General features: G+C 32.4%; 4 protein-coding genes and 1 long non-coding RNA gene across 5 annotated transcripts; 4 read left to right on the top strand and 1 right to left on the bottom strand.

Annotated features, from left to right (window-relative positions):
- Positions 1 to 5697: 5697 nt before the first annotated feature.
- On the bottom strand, positions 5698 to 6536 carry LOC148176556 (uncharacterized). The gene is made up of 4 exons (XM_088033983.1): positions 6241 to 6536; positions 6073 to 6194; positions 5909 to 6024; positions 5698 to 5861 (listed from the first exon to the last, which is right to left on the bottom strand). Exons 1-4 carry the CDS (start codon positions 6280 to 6282, stop codon positions 5743 to 5745), a joined length of 399 nt encoding a protein of 132 aa, XP_087890109.1. The 5' UTR covers positions 6283 to 6536; the 3' UTR covers positions 5698 to 5742.
- A 3838-nt stretch (positions 6537 to 10374) lies between these two features.
- On the top strand, positions 10375 to 12480 carry LOC148176555 (protein tolkin-like). Its single transcript, XM_088035136.1, has 5 exons — positions 10375 to 10435; positions 10489 to 11589; positions 11630 to 11803; positions 11882 to 12327; positions 12376 to 12480. Exons 1-5 carry the CDS (start codon positions 10375 to 10377, stop codon positions 12478 to 12480), a joined length of 1887 nt encoding a protein of 628 aa, XP_087891262.1.
- A 3333-nt stretch (positions 12481 to 15813) lies between these two features.
- Positions 15814 to 17924, top strand: LOC148176554 (tolloid-like protein 1). The gene is made up of 4 exons (XM_088035134.1): positions 15814 to 15878; positions 15925 to 17022; positions 17080 to 17774; positions 17823 to 17924. The coding sequence occupies exons 1-4, from the start codon at positions 15821 to 15823 to the stop codon at positions 17922 to 17924; spliced, it is 1953 nt and encodes a 650-aa protein (XP_087891260.1). The 5' UTR covers positions 15814 to 15820.
- A 4003-nt stretch (positions 17925 to 21927) lies between these two features.
- On the top strand, positions 21928 to 22466 carry LOC148176553 (uncharacterized). The gene is made up of 3 exons (XR_015769903.1): positions 21928 to 21985; positions 22041 to 22213; positions 22262 to 22466. It is a non-coding gene; the product is annotated as an uncharacterized LOC148176553 (long non-coding RNA).
- A 2250-nt stretch (positions 22467 to 24716) lies between these two features.
- Positions 24717 to 25357, top strand: LOC148176552 (uncharacterized). Its single transcript, XM_088033984.1, has 3 exons — positions 24717 to 24821; positions 24881 to 25029; positions 25079 to 25357. The coding sequence occupies exons 1-3, from the start codon at positions 24759 to 24761 to the stop codon at positions 25254 to 25256; spliced, it is 390 nt and encodes a 129-aa protein (XP_087890110.1). The 5' UTR covers positions 24717 to 24758; the 3' UTR covers positions 25257 to 25357.
- Positions 25358 to 26560: the final 1203 nt, after the last annotated feature.

Raw genomic sequence — 26560 nt, 5'->3', positions numbered from 1 at the left:
GAGACAACTATTTTGAGATGCATTTTGAACATATGTATTAGAACACGAAAACTTGAAAGAAACGGGACAATTAAATTAATCACGGGTATTTAGTTTTTATTTCAATTGAGGTTTGATTTAACAATTTATATTGTGTTTCAAGCAATCAACATTTATAGCCCATTGTTTCTTGTAAGTGTATTTTTTTTACATTTTTTTAAAGATTCTTGAGCAGCGGTAAAGGCTTTTCCACAAGGAAATAACGTGTACAGAACGCCTAAGGATTTTTTTGATGCATTTTCATTCTTTGCTGCTTTTTCTGTAATTTCTTTTATGACAAGATCTACCATCACTGACTGTTAGAAAGATGAATTTTCCTTACATTTTCTCCAATGATTTCCAGAAAATATTTCTCAAGATACGAATTCCATCGTCTTGATCGCAGTTTTATAAATCTCGGTTTGAAGAAACTTCGATTTTCTTGGTTACAGAATAAACAAAACTAAGTTTAAAATTACCAGTTAAACTAAACTAGGGGTCGATTTCAAGTGTGACTTGCGTTACTACAAATTCCATTTTCAACATAGCAACGCCAATCACATTGCTCATACCTTGGCAACGGTTGCAAATTTGCGTTAACGCAGTGACTTGAAATCGCCCCCTCAGTTTACTAAAACTGCAGTTAAACGCATGTTAGTGAAATCGACCCTTTTAGTCGGCGATATGAAGCACTGAAAAATCCGGAGCTTGAAAATGGATAATTTTAACGCTAAACCACGAAAATGTTACTAAATTCGCTGCCCGAAAAACGTTCAATATTTTTTTTAACAATTTATTTGTATATGAAATTCTACGTCAAATGAGCACAAGTACCCCTAATAAGTAAGACCATATGAAATGCGAGAAAAACAATGGCAAAAACCGCATTTTTCTATTGGTCATAGTTCCTGAGGTATTGAACACCGGAAATTCCGGAGATTTTAACATTTTTGTTGATTGACGACTACCTAAAATTTCAATCGTTTCAAATTTCGTTATCTACTGATGTACCAAAATTTTGAGCATAGTTTTGGATTCTGCGTGAAATTCGGCGTAAAATGAGTACCTACAATAATATGAGCTAGAATAATAAGCTAGAAATCGACCGAAATAGATTTACGAAATAAATAGAAATAGATTTAAAACATATTTGTTTCTGTCGGTTCAAAATATTCGTGAAATTCTTAGTGAAATGAATACAAATTATATTAAGAAAAACTGGATTTTTATGATATAAAATGTCAGAACAATAATAGCGAAAACCGCACCTTTTTACTTGCTTTAGTTCCGAAAATATCGAGACCAAAAGTTCCGGAACTCCAAAATTTTTATTGTTTGACGACCACCCGAGATTTCAATTGTTTCTAATTCTGTTATTTGTTGACGTACGGAATTTTTCAACACAGTTTTGGATTTTACGTGAAATTCTGCGTAAAATAAATATTTTTTTCGAATTTGCCGCTTTAATAGGTCCATTAAAGTACTCAATTTGGAGTCGTTTATAGGTATCTATAAAAAAACTCAAAGTAGGAAATTTTGTTTTTTAAGAATTGGCAAAACTAATTAGTCTGGTTGTCACCTGTTTCGTGTCAAGTTCTTGGTCAATTTAGATTTTACGATCCGTGTTTAATAAATTGCTGCGTGAATAAAAAAATGTATCAATATAATTGAATTCTCCTTTGCGGCCAACAATAATTGTACCTAAATATAATAGATGTGAATACTGGCTGTGAGGTTAGGTTACGTTAAGTCAAAATTCAATGATAGTAAAACTCAATAAATGTCAAATTTCAAATAGAATTTGAAAATCAAGTGGCAAGTCGTGGTTAGAAAACCATTACCAATTGTGTAACACAAAAACTCTTAGAATTGGAAAATTTAATTTTTTATTAAAAAAAGGGTGCAAATTCAAAAAAATAGTATAAAGGACTTGTTTTATAATGGCATTGGTGCACTCGTCCCATACAAAACTCGCCTACGGCTCGCCTACGGCTCGTTTTGTACCCCGGGGACTCGTGCAACAAATTGGCCATTATAAAACACGTTCTTTAATATACTATTTTAAACGAAAATAACTCGTACGTGGATTTTGATCCCAGGCTTGGAATTTGCGCGAAGTTTTGCCCAAAATGGGCCCTAATAACGCAAGTTTACTTCAAAAATAAGCGAGAAATTGACCGAAGACAGCTTACATAGTATTAATCATATTTTTTTTTCAAAAATCAAATTTTCCACACAAAACATACAACAAATTCTTGAGATTTCTACAGTTACAAGTGCGAATGTACTTGCCATTTGTTAATTGTGATTGCTAAAATCGTCGTTCATGAATCCACGGCTGTGTAAAGAAACATAGTGCGCATTCACAAGTTAAGTTACGTATGTAAAACAAAATCAAAATGCAAGTTAATATACCAAAATTTCTTAAGATTAATGAATTGTAAATTTTTGACATTTGTATTTTTATCAAAATTTGAAGAAAAAGTGGCGGTTTTTGGCGATTCTTGTGAGAATGAGAATGCACTTGTAGTTTTATGAGGCCTAATTGACTACATACATAGTTTAGATGCTAAATATTGATCAATGAATGAATCTAAGTCTTCACCTCGTAAAGCCAAGAAGCGATATTTGTTTGGAAGCAAACAGAAGAGCTACTTGAACTTTCAACACAGATGAATAAAAAAATAACTTTAGGAAAATTCATTTTATCATTGTTTTGCAACAATTGTTGTTCAGCACATAATTCGTAGAACAGAGGAAGACGTTCCTCTAGTTGATTCAGAAAATTTAAATAACTCTTTTGTCTTAAAATAGTCTCCTTGCCCAAGAAGCAATTAAAAACATTGTTAAGATACCTTTAGACCATGCAAAAGATATAATCCAAACCATCAAGAACATTGATCGACTGTAGCTGGTGACAACTATTTTGAGATGCATTTTGAACATACTAGAACACGAAAACTTGAAAGAAACGGGACAAATAAATTAATCTCGAGTATTTAGTTTTTATTTCAATTGAGGTTTGATTTAACAATTTATATTGTGTTTCAAGCAATCAACATTTATAGCCCATTGTTTCTTGTAAGTGTATTTTTTTTACATTTTTTTAAAGATTCTTGAGCAGCGGTAAAGGCTTTTCCACAAGGAAATAACTTGTATAGAACGCCTAAGAATTTTCTTGATGCATTTTCATTCTTTGCTGCTTTTCTGTAATCTCTTTTATGACAAAATCTACCAACACTGACTGTTAAAAAGATGAATTTTCCTTACATTTTCTCCAATGATTTCCAGAAAATATTTCTCAAGATACGTATTCCCTCTTCTTGATCGCAGTTTTATAAATCTCGGTTTGAAGAAACTTCGATTTTCTTGGTTATAGAACACACAAAACTAAGTTGAAAACTACTAGTTAAACTAAATTCAGTTTACTTAAACTGCAGTTAAACGCATGTTAGTAAAATCGACACTTTTAGTCGGCAATATGGAGCACTGAAAAATTCGGAGCTTCAAATTGGATAATTTTAACGCTAAACCATGAAAATGTTACCAAATTCGCAGCCCGAAAAACGTTCAATATTTTTTTTAACAATTTATTTGTTTATGAAATTCTGCGTCAAATGAGCACAAGTACCCCTAATAAGTAAGACCATATGAAATGCGAGAAAAACAAAGGCAAAAACCGCATCTTTCTATTTGTCCTAGTAATTTTTATCGATTGGCGACTACTTAAAATTTGAATCGATTCAAATTTCGTTATCTGTTGATGTACGGAAATTTTGGGCAGTAGTTTTGGACTCTGCGTGAAATTCTGCGTAAAATGAGTACCTACAATAATATGAGCTAGAATAATAAGCTAGATATCGACCGAAATAGATTTACACCGTTTGAGTCGAAAAATTTTTGGAATTCGAGAACCCTGAAAATTCCAGATGTTCAAAACGGAAAGTTTGGCGATAACTAAAATTATAGGTGACTCCAAAATAACTACATTATAGTCTCGATAATCCGGCACTCCACTAGACCGGCACATCCAGTAATCCGGCACTAAAACCATTCACCTCGACACTCGCTAACCTGGCACTTCATCAGACAAAGAGCCGTATTCTTGAACCGTTCGAGTTGAAACGTATACGAGTCGTATACGCGTTGCCACCGGTGACTTGACGCAAACGCTAAATCCGCACGCTCGAGTCCGAGCGAAAGCCGTATTTTTGAACAGTACGAATCGAGACGTATAGGATTTCATCGGTCTTGATCGGACTCGCTTGAGGGCTCGCGTCAAGCCACCGGTGACAACGCGTATACGACTCGTATACGTCTCAACTCGAACGGTTCAAGAATACGGCTCTAGTACGTCCAGTAATCCGGCACTAAAACAATTCGCCTATTTATTCCTGCAGAAGCTTTGTTATCCTTGAGTAAATGTATAATTTGGGCTGAAGAAAATTGTGTCTGCTCAGGAAATTATGATTCTAAGAAATCTTCGCTTTTAAACAAGAATTGAAATAATACAGGGTGTCCCAGAACTCGCGCCCCAGAGAAAAAGGGCTTATGGAGACAACAATTCTGAACCAAAATTTCGAAACTATAATATTTCAACTCAAAAAATAACCGAGATAAGACAAAAAAACTGTAGCCAATCCTGAAGCTGAACAGAATTTGAAAATTGGTAACTATGGACACATACTATCATCCATTGGTCAGATGAATATTAGACTCTCGTTGCCTAGGAAATTGGGATGGCCTTTTACTCCACTTCTCGAATAAGCTTTCGGGATTGGTTATCAACTTTTTATCAGTTCTTGAATACTATTAATCTTAGACAATTTTTGTTTTGATATTTACCATCTGTATTGCTGTCGGCACCCTCCCTTGCTCTATGGGGCGCGAGTTCTGGGACAGCCTGTATACAAAAGCCCATTTCTGATTTTTTTCAAAAACCATAATTTCGTAAATGCGTTTCTTTGTTTACATTTTTAATAAATTTATTTTTGTTCTTATTTTGTTCATTTAATTTGTGATAACCGACCAACGTCCACTAATCCGGCATTTCCAATAATCCGGCATTCCCAAGTTTACATTGTGCCGGATTAGCGAGACTCTACTGTATATGTAATATGTACCTAAAAAATTGGTTTTAGATTAAAACAAATAATTAAATTAATGAATATTTTGGATTTGTTTCGGTCGGTTTAAAATATTCGTGAAATTCTTAGTGAAATGCCTACAAATAATAATAAGTAAGACTGGATTTTTATGATATAAAATGCCAGAACAACAATAGCGAAAACCGCACCTTTTTACTTGCTTTAGTTCCAGAAATATCGAGACCGAAAGTTCCGGAACTTCAAAATTTTTATTGTTTGACGACCACCAGAGATTTCAATCGTTTCTAATTCTATTATTTGTTGACGTACGGAATTTTTCAAGACAGTTTTGGATTTGAGTACCAAAAACTTCAGTTTTCTCCTTAAATAAGCTAGATATCGATCGAGAAAATTTTTGATTGACCTGGACTAGAAAAATTTTAATTTTGTCATTTTTGCTCAATATTTAACATCATTTAAGTAGTTCCAGCAGAATTCTTTAACAAAATAATCGAAAGAATTCAAAACTAAAATTTGTTTTCTCGTTTAAAATTCTTACAATTTTGAAAAAGACAACAAAAAATCTACTCAATTCAGCCTCAAAACTTTTATTCTCTTGATAAAAACCTTACAAAAACTACTTCACCAGCCCCTTAGTATCATCGTACGTTGGTAAACCATTGGACAAGTTCACAGCGACACTATACGCCGGCGGCGGCGTCTCTGCCCCCCGCCTTTCCCCACAAGCTTGTTCATCTACAACCCAAAATCAATAGAAAAACTTGAAAACCATCACGACTCACCAGTTTTCGGTTTAAGAATTCCAAATTTTCGACATAGCGTGACAAAATACTGTATGGTCCAACACAAGAAACACAGAACTAGGATAAAAGTACAAATATTAAGTCCCAAGGCTATGCTACAAAAAAAACTTCAAATATTTATAGTTGAGGATGGCACTGGTTACCTAACTCTCGGTATAGCAAAATTTTGGAGACAACACCCTTCGGGACAACAGTGGTGTTCTTCAGGGCAGTAATGGAGCACGGCGGAGTTTTCATTGTCTCTGCAGATCAATTCGGCGTTGACCTGAAGGTACTTTATCTTATCTTTATCTAAGGCTGATGCAACTTACCAGTAACAAAGAGTTCAATAATAAAAACACGTTCAAAAACATTTTGATGCTAATTGTGACAACGTCTCATGATTAATTAGCACTAATTAGGCGCGCGGATTATTAGAATTGCGAATTTTTCATCAATTTAGGAAGTGCGCGGACAAAAAACAAATACAAATGAGATAACTTGGAGATAACCTTAGGTTAGAAAAAGAAAGGGAAATGTATGACTTTGAGTATTTGCTCGTTAAAAATGATTGTTCGTGGATTATTGCACGTTTTGAATAAGTTGCTGTTTTACGATTCGTACTGGTTTTTGTAGTGTTATTTTGATAAAGAAAGAGAGATAAACGTGTTGTGGAAATAAGAGATTTTTAGGTTTGTTGGCGCCGGAATGGTAAGCAACACGTTATACACAAGAGATTAGAAATGATGAAAAGTTGAAATTTCTAGAAAAAGCGAGAAATCGAATGTTAGTTTTGACAATTCTGTGACACTTCCGGTTATGTTTATTTTAAATGGGAACTTCACACATATTATAGCTTTTTTAAGTTATTTCGATGCAAAACGAGGATTTCTCGCTGATTTTCGCCGTTTTCTGGCTTCAATTCGCAAAGAAAAGCTCGAAATCTTCAAAACCATCAATTTTTATTAAGATTTAACGGCTAAATTGAAAAGAAAGAAAACAGCAGAAATCTGTACGAAATTATCAAATTTCTTATTTAAATAAAAATTGCTTTCCTAATTCAATCTGCATTTTTTCTCGGAGGTCGACAAAATAAAATCATTGAAATTGAAAAAGTTGTAACATTTGACAAATTTTTATTCAACCCACAACTCCAACTAAGATTCTAAAAAGCCAAAATTTCCTGTTAAAATTTGACATTATTTACATCAAAATAACGTAATTATAAAATCCGTCTGTTGTCGCGTGGATTTTATTTGCCTTGACAAGCTTGAAATTGCACAAAGATCCACAGAATTAACAAAAATAAGAATTGTCGAAAATGATTATAATATGCGAAATTCTAAAGTTTTCAAATAAAAATTTTAAATCTAGTTCTGAACTTTTAGAATCATGAAATATAAATATTGCCTCGTAAATTTTATTTGTCTTAAGACAGAAACGGGAAATTATACAAATATCCACAGAATTAACAAAAATACTGATTTTAAAACATGACAAAAATTGGTGGATGTGAAAATCTATTATTTCTAAATAAAAATTCTAAATCTGGCTGTAAACTTTTAGAATTGTGCAGTCTGAGTATTGTTTTGTAAATTTTATCAATTATTTTTATCAATTTTATCAATTTATTTAAATTTGTCTTAAGACAGAAACGGAGAATTGTACAAATAACCACAGAATTAACAAAAATACGAAATTTTGGAAACAACCAAGATTGGTGGATGCGAAAATAAATAAATAAATAAACCTAAAATTATTTTCAATTAAAAAATCTTGATCTCGGAAATAATTGAAGAAGCATAAACATAAACAATTTGAGAAAATTGCCAGGAATTTAAATTACATTTTTTTTTTAAATATGAAAACTATGAAATCTACTTTAGAAAATTTAAAGAATCTACAAAATCTTAGAGCTCAGTTTCTATAATTTTTGAGATTTGTCGTAATTTTTGATTTTGGTGATGTTTTGCTTTAATTAAGTAATTTAAGAACAAAATTAATTTATTATGTGTATATTTTTTGATATTCCATATTTTACATAATATTTGAATTAAGTATTGTTAAAATGAAATGGCACAAATCGGTTGAATGTACGTTTATTACATGAAAAACACAGATAAAAATAAATTGGTTTTTTAAGTATTTTCTACACGTTCAAGAATTTTTTGGTTTTTAATATTGCTGTTCTATCTTTATATTTTTTGTTTTCCTTACTGTCTTCCAATTTTTTAAATTGTTTTTTTTGTCTATGGCAATAAGAATAGAAAGAAAGGAATCTAAAATCAACAATTAAAAGTTCTGCAATGAACATAAATTAATTTAATTTTAAGAAAAGTTAAGGAAACATGTGAGAAAGAAGCCTTAATGAAAACTCAGAAAGATGAAATTTTGAGACTCAAAAAAATTAGTAGAAAGGTCTCAAAATTTATAAAACCTAAGCAATCAATTTGTAAAATAATATTTATGGAATAGTATTAGATAAATTTAAAAAGCTCGTAATTTACATTCTTGTAAAATTTTGAAATTTTGCATAATTGTACATATCTAAAGTTGTCACGTCATCAAATTCTACAGTTTTTACAATAAAATTTGCCCAAATTATGGAATTTAATGGAAAACTTTTAATTCGTTCTTAAGACTGTTTGACACGATCACATTTTTTTTATATTTTGGTCAAATTGACGTTCAAGAGTTGTCTCAAAATTAATGCAGAAAAATGTTATCGTTTTGCTAACCTCCAAAATTAGTGGATTGGGGGTTTATTCTCATTGTTTCTGTGCAGAATTGTGAAATTATTTGTAAATATTTAGAACATGTTTTAAAATAATTTGCAAAAATATTTTTTCCCATTTTGCTGTTAGCCACGAGAATATTTGTTAGAAAATAAATTCTCAAATTTTTACTATTAAAAATTAATTTATTTAATCGTAAAAATTTGAGAAAGAATGTGATAGTGTCAAACCGCCTTAAAAAAAATTTAAACAAACTGTAAAATGCATCCTCGAAATTTAAAGAAAAACAGTGGAGTTTTTATGTTCGTTCTAAAAATAAAAATGTGGAAAAATATATTTTTTATTCGAAAATTTTAAATTTTGACACAGTTATTTAGTTTAGTCGGAAGTAAAAACGCCATCAAATTTTGTTTTACCATCAAAATTACCAAAATTACAAAAAATAGTTTAAATTGCCGACGGTCAGTTTTTCCCTTTTTTTTTCTTTAATGGCTGGCGTTAAATTACGCAAAGAATTGTGTGATCGGTACCAGCTGATAGATTAATCATTTCTGCTAAAGTTCTGATTTTGATTTGGGCATTTTCCAATACAAGTTCCTCAATTTTTTTTAATATTTCTTTTAGTAGTCCTCTGGTGAGAGGGTCGTCTTCAAAGATCTCTGTCGCTTTTGAATTCATTTGACCACTTCTGAACTGTGGATAATGAGTCTTCGAGGAAAATTAGAAATTTACAAAGAAATCGTTAATATAACAATATTTATCAATTATTACTTCTATTACATACATATGTACTAGATCTAAAAGATAATCTAAAATGTTTTAAAAAAAAATTATAATTGTGATAAATGCGAAAGTTAAGAAAATTTTCGGCGTAAAAATGCGTAAAAAAAAATTTGAATTAAAAATAACGATTTACGAAGAATGTGAGGGAGAAGAAGCAAAAAATTTGAAACTGCAATTTTTTCTTTACAATAATTCAATAACTGTATTTTAGGTTCCGGTTTTTGGTCACCCTGGTCTAGACTTTTATTACAAATGCAAATCTAAGGAATTCAATTTAGAACCTTAAAAAAATGGCTCTAATTATTGCTTTTATTTATTATAAAAAAGTAAAAAATGCATATAGAATGTAAAAGTAACTACAGTTTCATAGCATTTACGAATTCAAAAAGTTTTTGATAAACATTTTAGGGAATGTGTTTAGCAAATAAGTTAAAGAATGAATAATATAAATTTGTAAAATGCGCAAAAAAAAACTACTAAAAACGAAAAAATTGAAAAAGGTCTGCCGAAGGATCGATCTAAGGGAAGATCTGAGAAAATAATCTTAATGAAAACTCTTATTATTAAGGATCAGACTTTTCAATTTTAGTTATTAGTTCATAAAAAAGGTACGAAACTGAGAATGCAAGGTCTACAGGAAACCGTTATTTCCTACACTTTTTGATTGGGCTCTATAGGTATAAATAGATTAGTGAAAAACAAATGTACAAAATAACAACAGATAAAATGAAACATCAAAAAAAGCGAAGTGAAATTGTGTAACAATTTACGGGATATTTATTATTATTATTTCTAGAAAACCTAATTTTGATAAGGTTTCAAGCCAAACAACGTATTTTTATATTTATTATACTTAATTACCTGATAATAACTGTTCTATATTAACTGCACCTACAGCTGATCTAGATCAGAATCTGACAGAAATCAGATTAGTATTTAAATTTAATCATGATCAGAATTATCGTAGTGGTGTCCTTTTTGCTTGGAAGGCAGTCTTCTGTATCAGCTGGTAAGAAATTTTAAATAATCGGTCGTAACGTTTCCACCATTCTGAAGTTCCAGACTGTGGTAGTACGTTGTACCAACAATCTGGAACTCTTTTACCTTCAAGCAACACCAATGGAACGTGCCAGTGGCGTATTATCGCGGGGGGATCCGAGAAAATAGTTCTTAACATAACTGATCTAAACATAGTTAAGTCCCCCAATTGTACCCTCGCTTCCGTAGAAGTCTTCGACGGTTTCTGGGACACCTCGTCCTCCTTGGGAAGATTCTGTGGTTCCGGCCCTTTAAACCTTATATTAACCACGTCCAACAAGATGTTAGTTTCTTATTCTAGTCCCAACAACGACAGTTCCTTCGTAGCTACGTACCAATCCGTTTGTGGAGGAACCTTGTTTTTGCAAAACAGTACCACTTTGAAGTCCCACGAAGTCGGGCTAACTTACCCACTGAGCAAAAAATGTCTTTGGTTTATTGTAGTACCAGACGACTACGTCGTGCGGGTGGACTTTACAAGATTTCAATTAGAGTACGAAGAGAGTTGCTCGTACGACTATGTCGAAATTTTTGATGGTCTAGCCCAAAACACCACGCTTGGGAGATTTTGTGGTACCCAGTCGCCACCACCAGTGGAGTCTTCCTCACACACGCTTAGACTCACGTTTGTTTCTGATTCTTCAGTGAGCGATGAAGGCTTCGAGGTTGATATTACCCCAATTCGGGATTTCTGTGGTCACGAGAATCTTAATTGTGCCCATTTTTGTACCAACAACAACCAAGGGTGCTCGTGTGGGTGTAGGGATGGGTACGAGTTGCAACCAGATGGTACCAACTGTCGCACGTTTTTCGGCACAGTTTTGAATAGTACTTATGGTACCATAGAATTTCAGTCAGGGAATGTTGAGTCTCCTTTGAGGTACTCATGGTACATCAACGCCCCAGCTGGCCACTCCATAACTTTGGACTTTTTCAACTTCACTTCAGACAATTGTGACGTAGAAACTTTGAAGATATTCAGTGCAGTTGATGGGGTACTTCAAGGTACTTACTGTGGCAACCTCACGAACCAGATAATGAACTTTGAGAGCAACCTTCTGGAGATTGTCTTTACATCAAGTGGTAACGATACCAGTGCGGGATTCTTCCTAAACTACGCCAGTTGTAAGTACCAGTAGATACAGACTGATTAACTTCTTGGTAGTTCCCAGGTCTTGTGGTCCGAATAATGGTAACTGTCACCATCAGTGTCGTGACAACAACTGTCTTTGTGAAGATGGTTACCAGTTACAATCAAACGGTTTGGATTGTAAAGCGGGTGTTTGTAACTACGAGATTTCTGCGCCTTCTGGTGAAGTTACAAGTCCCGGCTACCCAAGTAACTACTCACACAATCTAAACTGTACTTGGAATTTTCGAACCACTCCTGGTCACACTGTAAAGATAAACTTCTCAGTTGTTGACATAGAACCAGAAAATACTTGCAACTTTGACTACGTTAGACTTCTTGATGGTCCTATTGGTACCAATCTGTCTCAGTTATGTGGCAGGGCCGATGGTACTCTGGTACAATCCACGTCCAATAAGCTCTATATGATTTTCAAAACTGACGGCACCAGAAATGGGCCAGGTTTTCAAGCTAATTATTCATCAGTTTGTGGCGGGAACTTCACAGCTAGTCCTGAGGAAAAATATATTTTTTCCCACGATCGGTACTTACTTTCTGATTACTATAATGGGACCGAATGTACTTGGAATATTCCCCCTCTTTCTGGATACAGGACAAAGTTGACAATTGAAACTTTTCAACTTGAAAGGACTGGAGGGTCTGGAAGATGCACTTTTGATTATCTTGAAATTATTGATGGATCAAGTACTTTGGGTATGTTTTGTGGAACAACTGTAAGTATGAATTTTGGGAGAAATTGAAGTTTTAATGAAGTTTTTTAGGTGCCTAGAGAATTTGTGTCTGAACATGCATTTAGCATTCGGTTCAAGAGTGATGGAAGTGTGTCAAAAAAGGGTTTTCAAATAAAGTACCAAGCTGAAAAGTAAAATTCTGTAATCGTAACATCGTAATCGGAACTTCCATTAACCCAAGCAAGAATTTTGACTTTGGCTTTTATTTTGTTAATACGAACAGCAAACGTATTTTTCAGTGATTGCATTTGGTTATTAAAAAAAATTGCAAAAATTATTTTAAATATGATTTATCTTTTCTTAGTCATAAGTGCATACCTGTAAAAAATTATTTTTTCAAGGTCAATGAGTTATCATTTGAACTTACAACTGATTTTCGATAATACGAACAAATTACTAATTTCACTTTGGTTCCAGTTAATTCGAATTACCGAGGTGCTACTGTATTGTATTTTGATAATGTTGCTAACACTGTACTTATTATAAAAACAACTTTTTATTAAAGTACTCTGTAATTGTACTTTTTTTTTCAATGTCAAAAATATTTCGAAGTTTCTTAGTTTCTTCTTGCTTTTCCAGTTTCTTCTGTTTATATAATACATTTTTTTATCTCTTTGTTATTTATCTTGCTTATCCTTTGAACAATATTTTTAGCGTCTTTTCCAATGTCATTATTTTGGTTTACATTAGCTCTTTCTATCTTCCTAATAATAGTAATATGTATTAGTTAATTTAATGTCAAGAATTCCAAAATCAGATGAAAATTAAGATATTACAGACAATGTGAAAAGTGTAAACAAAATAAGTAAATTTTATGTCAAATTTAATTAAATGGTATATCTAGGGCCCGTTTACACAATAATTTAATTGAGATTAAATTAATCTTGCAACTAATTTGACGATTGCTGACATTTGATTAACGGAAAAACGATCACTTGTCACTTTAACATCATATTAGGTATTTAATCGAAATTAAAGATGTAACTTAGCTTCTATAAACCGGCCCCTAAACATCTAAATACAGGGTGATTTTGAAATAGAGGCGGAAAAAAAACCATTACAACTTATTGTAAAATGAAGGAAGTTGGCAATGATTACTAAGGTTACTTTGCATAGGTACATTATTAACAAACAAAATGCTCTGCGTTGTTGTTAAGTAAACTAAAAATAAGTATAAACTTTAAAAACATCAAGAAAGAAATAACTTACATCTTCAATCTCCAAAATTAATATTTTAATAAACTATTTCTTGAAATAATTTTGTGTATGTCAGTAGCGCCGAGTAAAGTCAGGATTTTGGAATTTTTACCTTAAAATTAATAAAAATTATATTTCAGTACAGCGGTGTTTTTTTCCGATACTATTTCAAAATCACCCTGTATGTACAAAGATCAATTTTTAAACAAATGTACGTAATATTAATAATAATTTACTTTACCTAAGTCTAGAAAAAAATCTTGACGTTACTGTTTAGTGCAACACCGAAGAGAATCAACATAATTACTATTGTTCTACAGATATTTACCCTATACAATATTATCTGATAAGATAACTTCAAAAAAACTTGCGCTAAGAAAATGAAATAACTTATAAATAATCCAAAAATCACTGACTCCTAACTCAAAATAAAACAAAGTCGTGTGAAAATAATTTTGAAGAGTTTGAAAAACAGAGCAAATATTTTTACACAAAAGTCCATCATATCTTAAAAAAAGACTTTTTTAACATTTATGCTGTTGTCCATTCGCCTACAAATACAGTGTGAAGGAAGTGCGCGACTTTTCTGACGACACCTGCATAATAATTTTATAGTGGTCTGGAATTGAGTTGGCAACCGGCATGCAAATAGAGCCGTTCAACCTAAAGAGCAATTTACATTCTAGAAATCTGCGTTTTGAAAATTCAATTTGAGTTTATCGTCAAAAATAATAATTTTACCGTTTTGATGACACATTTCTGTAAATATTTATTTACTAAATATATAGTTGTAAAATTCACTTATCCTGGATCTTTACTCCCACTGAATTTAGGTCTAATAAATATATCTCAAAAACTAAATATTTATTTATCTTAAACATAAAGTCACAAGACTTTTACGCTGCCGAAAGGTTAAAAAGGATTTTAGTGTTGTTTCAAAATATGAATTTTCGTAGAATAGAAAGTCTGTTGTAAATACAATAAACATATTTTCAGTAATGTAATCATAATTTATTTATTTTTTATTTGCCTGATAAAAGAGATTATTTGGATTGACACAAAACTTGTATTTCCCCTTTTTTTAATCCTTGGATTTTGTTGACAATTCATAAATCGGATTAAATTTATTTAAATCGTGAAGAATATAAGTACTTTCCACAAAATTTTTGAAAAACTGATCTCAAGTATCAAAAAAACTTTTTTTTATATTTTAATTTTGCATCTTTGAAACTCTTTCCGGACAATTTGGTGGCAGTAACCGATGAAGATATTATCAATTTTACAAAAAAATTATTTAGAGCGAAGAAAAAACGCAAAAATTATGAAAAAACTACAATTTTGTGAATTTAAAAGTAACAAATTTGGTCAAAAAACCGTTAAATTTTGAGAAGCTTTAAACCTCAAAACCTGTTTGAAAAAGCCTAATTTTTGACTATTTAAATGTCAAGTTTTTATTTATAATGTCCAAATACGATTCTTTTAAATTTTCTTGAAACACTTAAATTTTTAAAGCAACGTAAAATTATGAAAGTCTTTTATACAGGGTGATTTTTTTAAAACGGCAGTCGTTGTAGAATGTTTATTTATGAACCAATTTCAAAAATTTTAAAAACGAGTTAAATGGTTTTTAATTTACTATAAACTGATGATTTTAAAATTTTTCTAAACGTCTTAGAATCTTTTGGGCGATACTCAACTTTCTTATTTTAAATTGGAACCCATATTTTTTTTTCATAATTTGGAAGATATTAATTTTCTTGATTCAGAAATGTGTAATATGTTCTACTTTTACCAAAAATATTTTTTAAAAAATTATCAAAATTGAAAAAAAAAAAGCAATAAAAGTTAATAAAATCTAAGTGCATGGTGTCATAATGGTGTTATAAGTTTTATGATATTGCAAGTTAAATAAATCTGAAAAAAACTAGTGACCGCTGGGTACTCAAAAAACTTATTTTACAAATAAAGCAGGTAAATTCTACTTTAAATTACTTTCTAGTGCTCCACTACAAATATCGTTCAAAATTTGTTGACTAGTCATATTATTATTAGCCTCACAGTTTAAAAGGTGATAAAACTGATTTGTTATAGTTGACATACAACTGTGAGATTGTGTCTTTTAATTCGCAGTTATATTGACACTTCATAAATCTTATTAAACCGACATAAACCTCATGCAAACTTACTTTACATACCTGATAAGAAAAAAACATTTAAAAGCCCAAACTGGAACATGTTTTGCTGATTTTTCTTTCTCGTCGTATCATTGAATAGAAAGATGATAATTTTAGTCGCGGTACTACTTTTTTTCGATCACACTTCTTCACTGGCAGCTGGTAAGAAATCTAAAACTTTTGAACACAAATCGTTACGACATTACAGGTTGTGGTACCACATTGTACCAACAATCCGGTACTTTGTTTCTACCAAACAACTCCGTCCATTCGTGCCAATGGCGTATCATAGCTGGGGAGTCCGAGAAAATCGTTCTAAACACAAGAGATTTTAATATAGTTAAGTCACCCAATTGCGAGCTGGGTGGCATTGAAGTATACGATGGATTTTGGGACACCTCACCACTTCTGGGACGGTTCTGTGGGTCTGGTACTCTCAATCGTCAAATATCGTCTTCAAACAAGATGTTGGTCAACTATGTGAACCCAAACTATGGTGGTACTTTTACAGCGTCTTACGAATCCGTCTGTGGGGGAGCTTTGTTTTTACAAGATAGTACCACATTGAAGTCCCATGAATCAGGATTAACATATCCAAACAATAAAAAGTGCATTTGGTTTATTATAGTACCAGATGAGTACCATGTGCGTTTGGAATTTAGAAAATTCCGATTGGAGTACCAACAAAGTTGTCTTTATGACTACGTTGAAGTGTTTGATGGTTTAAACCAAAACTCTACGAATATTGGAAGGTTCTGTGGTACCCAAGCACCACCCCCAATTATATCTTCTTTGCATTCTCTGCAAATCAGTTTTATTTCCGATCATTCTGTCAATGATGAAGGTTTTGAGGTTGGCATTACTCTACAACGTGGCGATTGTGTTGACCATGATTGTGATCATTACTGTAACAGGAACGCTAGTGGGTACTCATGTTCTTGTGAAAGCGGATACCAGTTGTTGCCAGATGGTAAAAGCTGTGTTCCCATTTGTGGGGGGACTCTTAATGGTACTTACGGTAGCATACAGTACTCATCCGTTTCTGAAGTTGTTCCAAGATGTGTTTGGATCATATCCGCTCCAATTGGACACGATATAACTGTGGAGTTCTTTAGATTCAGCATTCCTCAGTGTGCAACTCAAACACTGGAGATCTTCGGCGAAACTGGGAACTCTTCTATTCATGACTCCTTCTGTGGAAACATTCCGTCACAGTTGAGGACATACCAAACCAACGTCTTGGAAGTTGTTTTGACGTCACGGAGTACAACTACAAGACCGGACTTCTCGTTGAACTACGCTAGTTGTAAGTAGGAGAAACTAGTATTAGTACCTTCTTTAACTCTTGAATTTATGTTGACAGTTCCAAGTTCCTGCGGTCCGCATAATGGTAACTGCCACCACCAATGCGACGACGGTGGGTGTCTTTGTCAGGCCGGTTACCAGTTGCAACCAAACAACCTCGACTGCAAATCCGGTCTTTGCAACTATGAGATTTCTGCGCCCTCTGGAGAATTTACCAGTCCTGGATACCCAAGTATCTACACAAACAACCTAAATTGCACTTGGAGCTTCAGAACCACTCCAGGCCACACTCTTGCAATGAATTTCTCAGTTATCGATCTCGAACCTCACCCTACTTGTCATTATGACCACATCAAAATCTTGGATGGTCCTTTTTCAAACAGTCCCATGTTGTCTCAACACTGCGATAGAAACAAAACTAATGGTACTTTGGTACGATCTAGTTCGAATGCAGCTTACGTGAATTTCAAAACCGATTCATCGAATGTAGGATTGGGATTTCGAGCTAACTATTCGTCAATTTGTGGGGGAAATTTGACAGCTAGTACTGAAGGAAAATATATTTCTTCCCACGACAAGTATTTGCTTTCAAACTACTACAATTTTATTGATTGCAAGTGGATTGTACTGCCAAAGTTAGGCTACAGAACAAAGCTAACGGTTGAGACTTTTCACCTTGAAAATGCTTGCGGGTTTGATTTTGTTGAAATTTCTGGCAGTGAAACTTCTTCAGGGTTATTTTGTGGCACTACTGTAAGTACGAAGTCTATTGAAAGTTAAGATGTTATTATTGTTTTTTAGATACCCAATGAGTTTGAGTCGGAAGGCGCTTTGACGATTCGATTCAGAACAGATGGAAGCGTAGTAAGAAAAGGGTTTCAGTTCAAATACCAAGCAGTCTAAAAGAAGTTTGAAATAGAATTGCATATTATAGTAACAAATAATCAAATAAATAATGTTTCTTCAGATGGTTTTACTTTTATGTAAAGATTCTTCTGAATAGTTATTTGTTCTCTGGGATTTTTTGAATACGCTTCTTAATTTTTGCACAGAATTTTTACGTTTCATCAAGTTCTTTTCAGCATTCGTTAATCTTCTTGACTGTTACGTTTTATAAATTTAGATTCTTAACTTTTTTTGACGTGTTTTATTTGTGAAATTGTACTTGTTTTTTTATTCAATTTTATTCAGGTGTCCTAGAACTCGCGCCCAAAGAAAACGGGCTTAAGGAGGCAACAATTCTGAACCAAAATTTCGAAACAAAAATTTTTTAGCTCAAAAAATAATCGAGTTAAGCCAAAAAAACGGTAGTTATTCCCAGAGCTGAACAGAAATTGAAAATTGGTAACTATGGACACATACTATCATCCATTGGTCAGATGAACATTACACTCTCATTGCCTAGGAAATTAAGATACCCTTTTATTCCACCTATAGAAAGAACTTTCGGGAGTGGTTGTGTCCATAGTTACCAATTTCCAAATTCTGTTCAGCTGCAGGAATAACTACCGTTTTTTTGTCTTAACTCGATTATTTTTTGAGCTAAAAAATTTTTGTTTCAAAATTTTGGTTCAGAATTGTTGTCTTCATAAGCGTTTTTTCTCTGAGTCACGAGTTCTAGAACACCCTGTAAATTTTGGTTTGACTCATGCGTTGAAACTTTCCAAATCACAACATTTGGACAATGAAGTAATTCAGATAAGTACATCAAATTAATTTTAAATTCATTATAAAATTTCCGTCCTGTAGTTAGTGGCGGGAAGACGAAGCTGTGACGATTAACAAGAAAGAACAAACTGAAGGTAAAATTGTTCGTCTTAAAAACTTAGATTATATTAAAAACTTTTCTAATCTTCAAATTTGCTTATACAAGCTTAAATTTACGCTTCATGGAAAAAACTTTCTGCTGAAACGTTCAGTCTGCACTAAACTGCTGCTCAAAGTGTTTTAATGACTGACTAAATGTAACAGTGGTTATCCACTGTGACAAATTTAAACAATTTGGCACTGTAAAAACCACATTTTTCTACCATAATTATTGTTAAACTGACGGAAACTCCGATAATAGATATTTATTATACAGGCTGATTTTCGAAATAGAGGCGGAAAAAAAAAACGGTTTTACGGAAATACGTAGAAGACGTAAGTAAAAATTCCGAAATCCTGACCTTACTCGGCGCCACTGATATGCACAAACCTTTTCCGGCAATCGTTTGTTTTTAGGTACGATTAATGCATGATTTGTCGGCTGAAATATTGCATTAAAGTGGGCTATTAATGAATAATTTGTGCTTATTATACGCAACCAATTACACACGCAATTCAATAAATTTAATAATGATCTGAAGACGCTGTTCTGGATCTGTTTGTTTACTAATACCAAATCAAAACGTCGTTTTTTAGACTTCACCTAAAGACTCCTAGTTCTATAGACATCGTTTGGAATTACACTCAAATTTGACAACTGCGGACACATCGGGCACATCCATCATACACATAACCACACATTAGTTTTTGTATATTTGATTGCATAACCACCTTTGTACCAATTTTTTGGTGAATTTTTCAATATTCGATTCGCTTAATTATTAACCAACTTGTTTTTAAATAGCTAAAACAACAACGCAAAGCATTTTGTTCGTTAATTATGTATATACCTCCCTATCCATAGTACCCTTAGTATTTTTAGTAATCATTGGCGTGACATGAAAATTGTGATGAATTTCTTTTATTGTTTTCTTAAAACTGAGACAGCAATTAAAAAAATGCAACCTACCAACTTTCTTCATTTACAATAAGCTGTAATGGATTTTTTTTTCGCCTCTTTTTCAAAATCACCTATATTAGAGTGTAAGGACGCCAATTCTTCACGACAAAACGAGATCGTAGATCACAGGGGTATCAAGTCGTTTATGCGACACATAAAATCAAATCTCAGATTTACATGTTCAATAATCAGATCGATAGAATGAAGCAAAGCTGTATGAAGAATGAAAGAAAAATTGCCTGATGAGGTATACCAAGAAAAATGTGAAATGGAACTGGAATTTTCACATTCGTATTTAGTACCCTATAAATAAGTGGGAGTATAATTAAATTAATCAGTTTCTTTAATTTGTAGGTGGAACAGAGGTAAAAAAACGATTTTAAGAATTATTTAATATCTTGATACCAGATATTTTAAAATTATTTTCATCCTTTTGACGAAAAATGGAACAAGACAGGTTGAGTTTTCCACCATTTTCTCCCTTTTGATTATTGTAAAACGTAGTTTTTTGCGTTTATTTCACATATGGTTAACACAAGAGTAAAACGGATCACATCAGTTTGTAGCGCTCCGTTTCCTATTTAGACCAGGGTCGATAATTTTTGAAACCAAAAAAAATCGTAGTAGAATGAAACCTATTGGAAAATGTTGAGAATATTACAAAAATAAAAGGAAAAATAAATTACGGTCGATTCGAGATCGGGAAGTGGGAGAGGGTGGGTTTTTAAGGGTTAAAATCGGTTTATCTCGATTTCCGGAAAAACAACAAGTCTTATGGAAAAAAGTTAAATGGCAAAGTCGTAGGTAATAAAAAGGTCTACAACTTTTGTATTTACACTTTTTTCTCATAACCTCAAAATTCACATGAAAAACTCAAAAAACCACGTTTTTGGTTTTTTATTTTTATATTTTACAAATTTTTTTTTTATGAAATTTGGTGAGAACTTACCTTTGTATATACCAAATACACAAGAATTTTTTGGATTTAAAAAATTCATTTTTTCTTCTTATTTTTATTTAATACCAAAAAAGCACCCTAATTTTCAATCGAAAATTCACGCGTCAAAATATCAGCTTTTTTAAAAAAGTTGGTGGGCTTTTTGTTCGTTGAAATCTCTACTTTCTGATAGTGTAATAAAAAATATACGTCACTATGGAAAATATTTTCAAAAAACATGGGAAAATGGTTGTTAAAAATATTCTAGATAGGATTTAAAGAGAATTTTATCTAAAAAAATGAGGATGTTATAATTTTTTTTTCAGTAAAAAAGCTGGTTTATTACAGTTTTATTATATTTTTGTCATAAAAAAAATCTCATACTATATAAATGTTCTTCGGAATATTTTTTAGTTCAATAATTTCTGTCTCTTTGATGGTTTTCCTTCGTCGTTTTTTATTTTTTTTTGAAAATATTTTTTACGTTTTTTTTGCCCTTTTTACCTTTTTTGAAGGTTTCGACACTGGTCTAATTCATGTACAAAAAAAATAATTCTTATAGCTTCATAATTAATAGCGATTTTGGCCCGGGACACTAGTGTTGGCAAACCCTGTAGGATGAAAAAAATCATTGATAGATGGCGCCACCTTAGTACTAATGAGAGCGACGATTTTTTGTCCGCATTTGAGAACTGAAAATGCAGTTTTTATTAGTTAAGGTCGCCTAAAAAAACATTTTTTAAGCATATCTTTAAATCCGGACCTGATAGCAAAACGGTCATTTCACCTTCCCACTTACAGTACTTTTTTTTTCAAAATTTGATGACTAATTTTATCTCAACTTTATAATCATTGTCATTACTTCTGTCAACTGTTGAAAAATTCATTAATTGAACATTCTCCAGTGGTACAACCCAACATGTAATTATTATTAACTAATTAAAATTTCTGTACAGTAACAAATTGGGCCTGATTATGCCTTGAGGAGCACAAATTGAAGATACATTTCTTTATACTATTTTTATGTTTAAATTTCCAGTTCTGTAATATCAACAATAAATCTCTATTATACATATTGTTCAAACACCTTTCAACTTGAAGTCGAGAAAATCCTTCTTATAGCGAATTTTAGTATTCAAATCACGTATAGTATGACCAATTTATTATAACCATCGTTGATTCGAATATTAATGTTTGTTTGCGACTTTTCAACTACCTTCAGTGTGTCCTCAGCAACGTCAATTTTTCGTACTAACTCTGGTAAAAAAGCTTCTTCTAAAAACAATTATGTAGTAAAAAAATATTTCGTTTACAGATTAGAATGCTGAATAACAGCAAACCTCATAACGAAAACGAACCACAAATCTGCATGGAATGTATAAACAAATCACTGGAGATTGCCCAAAGTTTTTCAAACATTTCTTACCGCTTTCCGAAACACAAAAAGAATCTTTTGCTTCTCCAGCCATGGACGTGGATAATAGTGATGTATGAACGACTATTAAAAAACAATTAAATGTGATACTTTCTTTTTAGAATGTTTATTGTATTCAGTGGGTTCATCATTTACTGTATTTTGTTGTGCCAAAAATGGAAGTGTTCAAAGTTGGTCAGAGTTAGCGGCAGTTTGCAACAAATAACAGACACAAGTGAACCTAATTTAGAAGTGAGTGAAATGAGACAGAATGAAAGAGGGTGGACACCGCCGCCGAGTTATGCGGAAGCGTTGGAGCTTTCTTGTCTGCCGACGTACAGTGAAGTTATGAACGGAAAATAAATTGTAAAGAATTAAATCACCTCTTTAATTTGTTCCATATTTTCTAGATACTCCACAGGTTATTTTTTCTGCAGAGCATTTATCATTTAACAGAGAAGATCTGAAATGAATAAGTTAGATACCTGTGGATACATGTCAATTTTGATCAATAGATGGCTCTACAAGCAGCTGTCAAGTTTTTTACTAACAGCAAAATATCATGATGAAAAACATAAAGTTAAAATGAGTTTAAAACTGATGGTTCTACATTTTGGTGACAATTTTACAAGTGTTACAGTTCTTGTTTGACATTTGGTAGGAATTGCATGAATTTTGAAAAAATCAGTATTGTGTATCTCGCTTTGCTGACAATAATTACAGAGTCGCATTTTAAATTTGGCGCCTTCAAAAACTTCTCTGCTAGAAAAATAAATTTCATATTTAATCTCAATTTACTCTCAAAGAAAAACTAGAAAATTTATCGTCTAAATCGTTTTTAATTTTAAAAGTAAAAAATTGAAATTTTGCACACGCTTATAGTCGATAAGGTTCTAGTATCGGACTTACAATTTAGTTTCTATTACCAAAAGTTTGGCGTTGTGACGCGACGCCTAATAAATGTTATGTTAAAAATATCTCAGTTTATGTTTTACATTTTGTACAAATTGTGTTAAAATTTTTCTTAAAATCCTTACAATCTTACCTATTTTTTTTTCTTACAAACTGTACGGTAGATCGATTGATAATTTTTGGGTGTCACTAATGAGACTGTAAGGACTATTTATGCGTAGATTTATAAAAATCCTAGGAAAACAATTTTTACACCTAAAGCCTCGATGCTACGTTGTAAAAAATATGCATATAACTTTTAAAGAATTGTTTCTACAAATGCAACATTAAGTTAATCTTCCGATTGTTATTTTAATTTCGAAATAATATGCTTTTAGGCAAAAGTGACATACGAGTGCGTCCAAGCGTCATAAGAGTGGGTAAAAATCAATATTGTGAAACTGTGTGGAAATTCTGTCAAATAAAACGTGAATTTCAAAATAATTGTCACTTTTCATCTTCTTTATTTTTACGTTTTGCTTGATTTTTCTGAGATTGTAAAAAAAATGTTTTCCATTCGTGCTAAAATTGCTATTTATTTCGCTAATTGTCTTCAATTTTATTTTAATTTTGAAATGACATTCTCTTAGATAAAAGTGTCAAATTATTTATTGCTAAATTTTGCATTTTATTGCAATTATAGAAAAAGCCTGGTTTGCTATTCGCGCGTAATGGATGTTGCTCACACAGAGTGTTGTCCACGTGGTGTAGTGCAAAAACATTTTGTAACATACAGGTGTCCGGAAAATGGCGCACCACCTTAAAAGAGGGTAATTGGGTGGTCCACCAGAGTACCAAAAAAATGTTAAAAAAATTCCAGACTCTCTGTTTTCGCAGAAAGACCAAAAGAAAATTAGGAAAATAGCAAGATTGCTGAACTTTTCCTCCAATAATTTACATTTCTAGTATTCAAAGCCATAGTAACGTTGCTGTTGTATTGTTGGTGTTAGTCAGGTCGGCTCATGGACGAGTAATGTAACTATGGTTTCAAGTGAACGATGCCACACTGATGGAGATTGTTGATTCAAAAACCTTGTTAACAGTTTTCAGGTATTTCTTGCAAGATTTTTCCGATTTTCTTTGTACCATGCCTTTGCGCAAAATGTCCTTTAGGTAACAAATTCATTTAAACCTAAAATAATTGCACAGAAATCGTTAATTTTCGCATCAAACTTTGCCTCTTTAATCCATCATCTCGATAAATTCAAGACATGATTTTTTTTTAACATTTTTCCGGTGATCTATGGCATTGTCCGATGATACATTTTCACGGTGGTGCGCGACTTTCCGGACATCCTGTATGTTTGGTAAAATATTCTAAATTCAAAAATTCTGTTGGTTATTCTTAAAAGACTTTTAGTGACTTCTCATTCCAGCATGGATTTTGGTGACAAAATGAAAATCTGAAAATCGTTTAAGAATGAACGCATCTAAAAACTAGTTTTTTATCAATTTGTACTTTGAGAAGGAATTTCAACTTTAAGTTACTCATAAATTATTTGACACTGACAATCGGGCGTTTCACTTTTATAAACGCTAAGCGATAATTGCACCTAAACTAGTCTAGTACCTACGACCTTGGCAATCAAATTCTTATGCCGGATGTCTACAATAATCTTTAAGCATAAGCAACAGTCTTGACGACACACAACTTCCAACCACTTCAGAATGTGTTCCATTATAATTTTACTTCTAGTGTGTTTTTTTCAAGTCGCAGTTTCTACAAAAAAGGTATGCGAGTCCTGCTAATTTGTACCATACAGGGTGATTCATACACAATTCCCAATTAGGTGCGCAATGGATCAGATGTTATAATTTCCCCCAAACTTAGTAACGCCCGTTGGGAAGATTTTAACTTTAATTTAAGCGACCCTAGTATCTTCAAGGCTGCTGTTACAAATTATCATTCTAATATACGTTCAGGATTGATCTTTAATGAGTGAGAAAAGTAACGTATCTCATAATGAATTTATTATTATTTTTTTTAGATTCTTCATTATTGTCGTTTTTTTTGCCATGCTTGTCTGTTATGTGTTGTACCTGTTCTACTGGCGTTCGTGTTACAAGATTTCGAAAGACACGATTCTTCTAATTAGACAAAAACCAGTTGCGATTGTCGTTGAGGGTGGAAAAACTACCACAAATGAAGAAGAGGGTGAGGTTTAGAATAACTGGTGCACACTGAAATTTTTTGTTAGTACAACTGAATATTGCTGAGAATTTGTCAAAGATGATCAATTAAAAGTTGATAAAAAACTTACAAAAGGGTAGTGTATTTCCTCCAGCGTTGCAGAATTGTGGCGGCAACTTAAATGCAAAAAAAATGCAAAGTTGCAGTTTATGAACCCTAAAAATTTTCGCTATTCATTTCGTACAAATATTTACTTACTAAAATTGTTGTTGTAAAATGCAGTTATTGTGGTTCTTTATTTCCACTGTTTTACTTTAAATTATTATGTCTAATATAACGGATTTACCAAAACCAAATATTTATTTAACTTGAAAACATAACGGGTGAAACATTTGCGCAGCAGAAATGTTGAAAAGACTCTTACTTTCTTGGAATACTTTTACTTTATCATTACAGACGCTGTTCATAAAAAGTCACTTTACACACGCTAAACGAAGTAGGTTATCATACAATCAAATATAAAGATTGTTTTTCTAGGATTTTTATGCAACTCGGCATAAATAGTCCATGAAGTCTTATTAGTAACATCAAGAAATTTATAAATCGATCTACCACACTGTGTTCTAAAATTTTTTTTTTAAATTATAAGGAATTGACGGACACTTGTACAATGTAAAACATTCCTCATCTTTAGACATAATATAAGCTTTTAAGTGCAAGTGCGTAAAACTGACATAAGAGTGCGTAAAAGCGATTAGAGAAGTACGTAAATACAGTGTGTTCCAAAACAGGCGTGCCAAATTATTATGTTGGTGGTAAAGGTTCTAAAAACCCGAGAAAAGTGTTAAAAAAATTCAATCTGTTCTAGTTTTTAGGATTCAAGGTTCCAATGAGACACATCTGAACACTTTTATTTTTGTTTGAAATTATTATGAGTATTAGAGCTCCAGCATTGAGTTCTGCTAACACCTTTGAATGATATAAGATGCTTTTGAGCGTAATTTATTACATTGTTTCTAGTATTTTCAGAAGATTTAGGTGTCGATTTCACCTAAAAAATCATTTGGCAACATTGCTTTTCCTCCACGTCATAATCATAACAATCAAAATTTTCATTGTTAGTGGAACTCATTGTTGTGTATTTCAAAACGAGTTGTCAATGTTTTTCTTCTCTAAAATTTGCGCTATTTGCTGTTCTAAAATGGAAAAGGAAAGTGCTTTGACATGAGCGATTTGTGTATGAATTTGCCAGAGGTAAAAGCGATAACATGAAGCCCTGACTGGTCTTATATAGCCCTTCAAAATCTGGTTTTGTTCTGAGTGGTGACAATCCTTGAGT

Source organism: Gnatocerus cornutus, chromosome 4 (genome assembly GCF_029298725.1).
Source record: "Gnatocerus cornutus isolate USDA-ARS CGAHR chromosome 4, icGnaCorn1.1, whole genome shotgun sequence".
Lineage (NCBI taxonomy): Eukaryota > Metazoa > Arthropoda > Insecta > Coleoptera > Tenebrionidae > Gnatocerus > Gnatocerus cornutus.
This window is presented reverse-complemented; position numbering and strand designations above follow the sequence as displayed.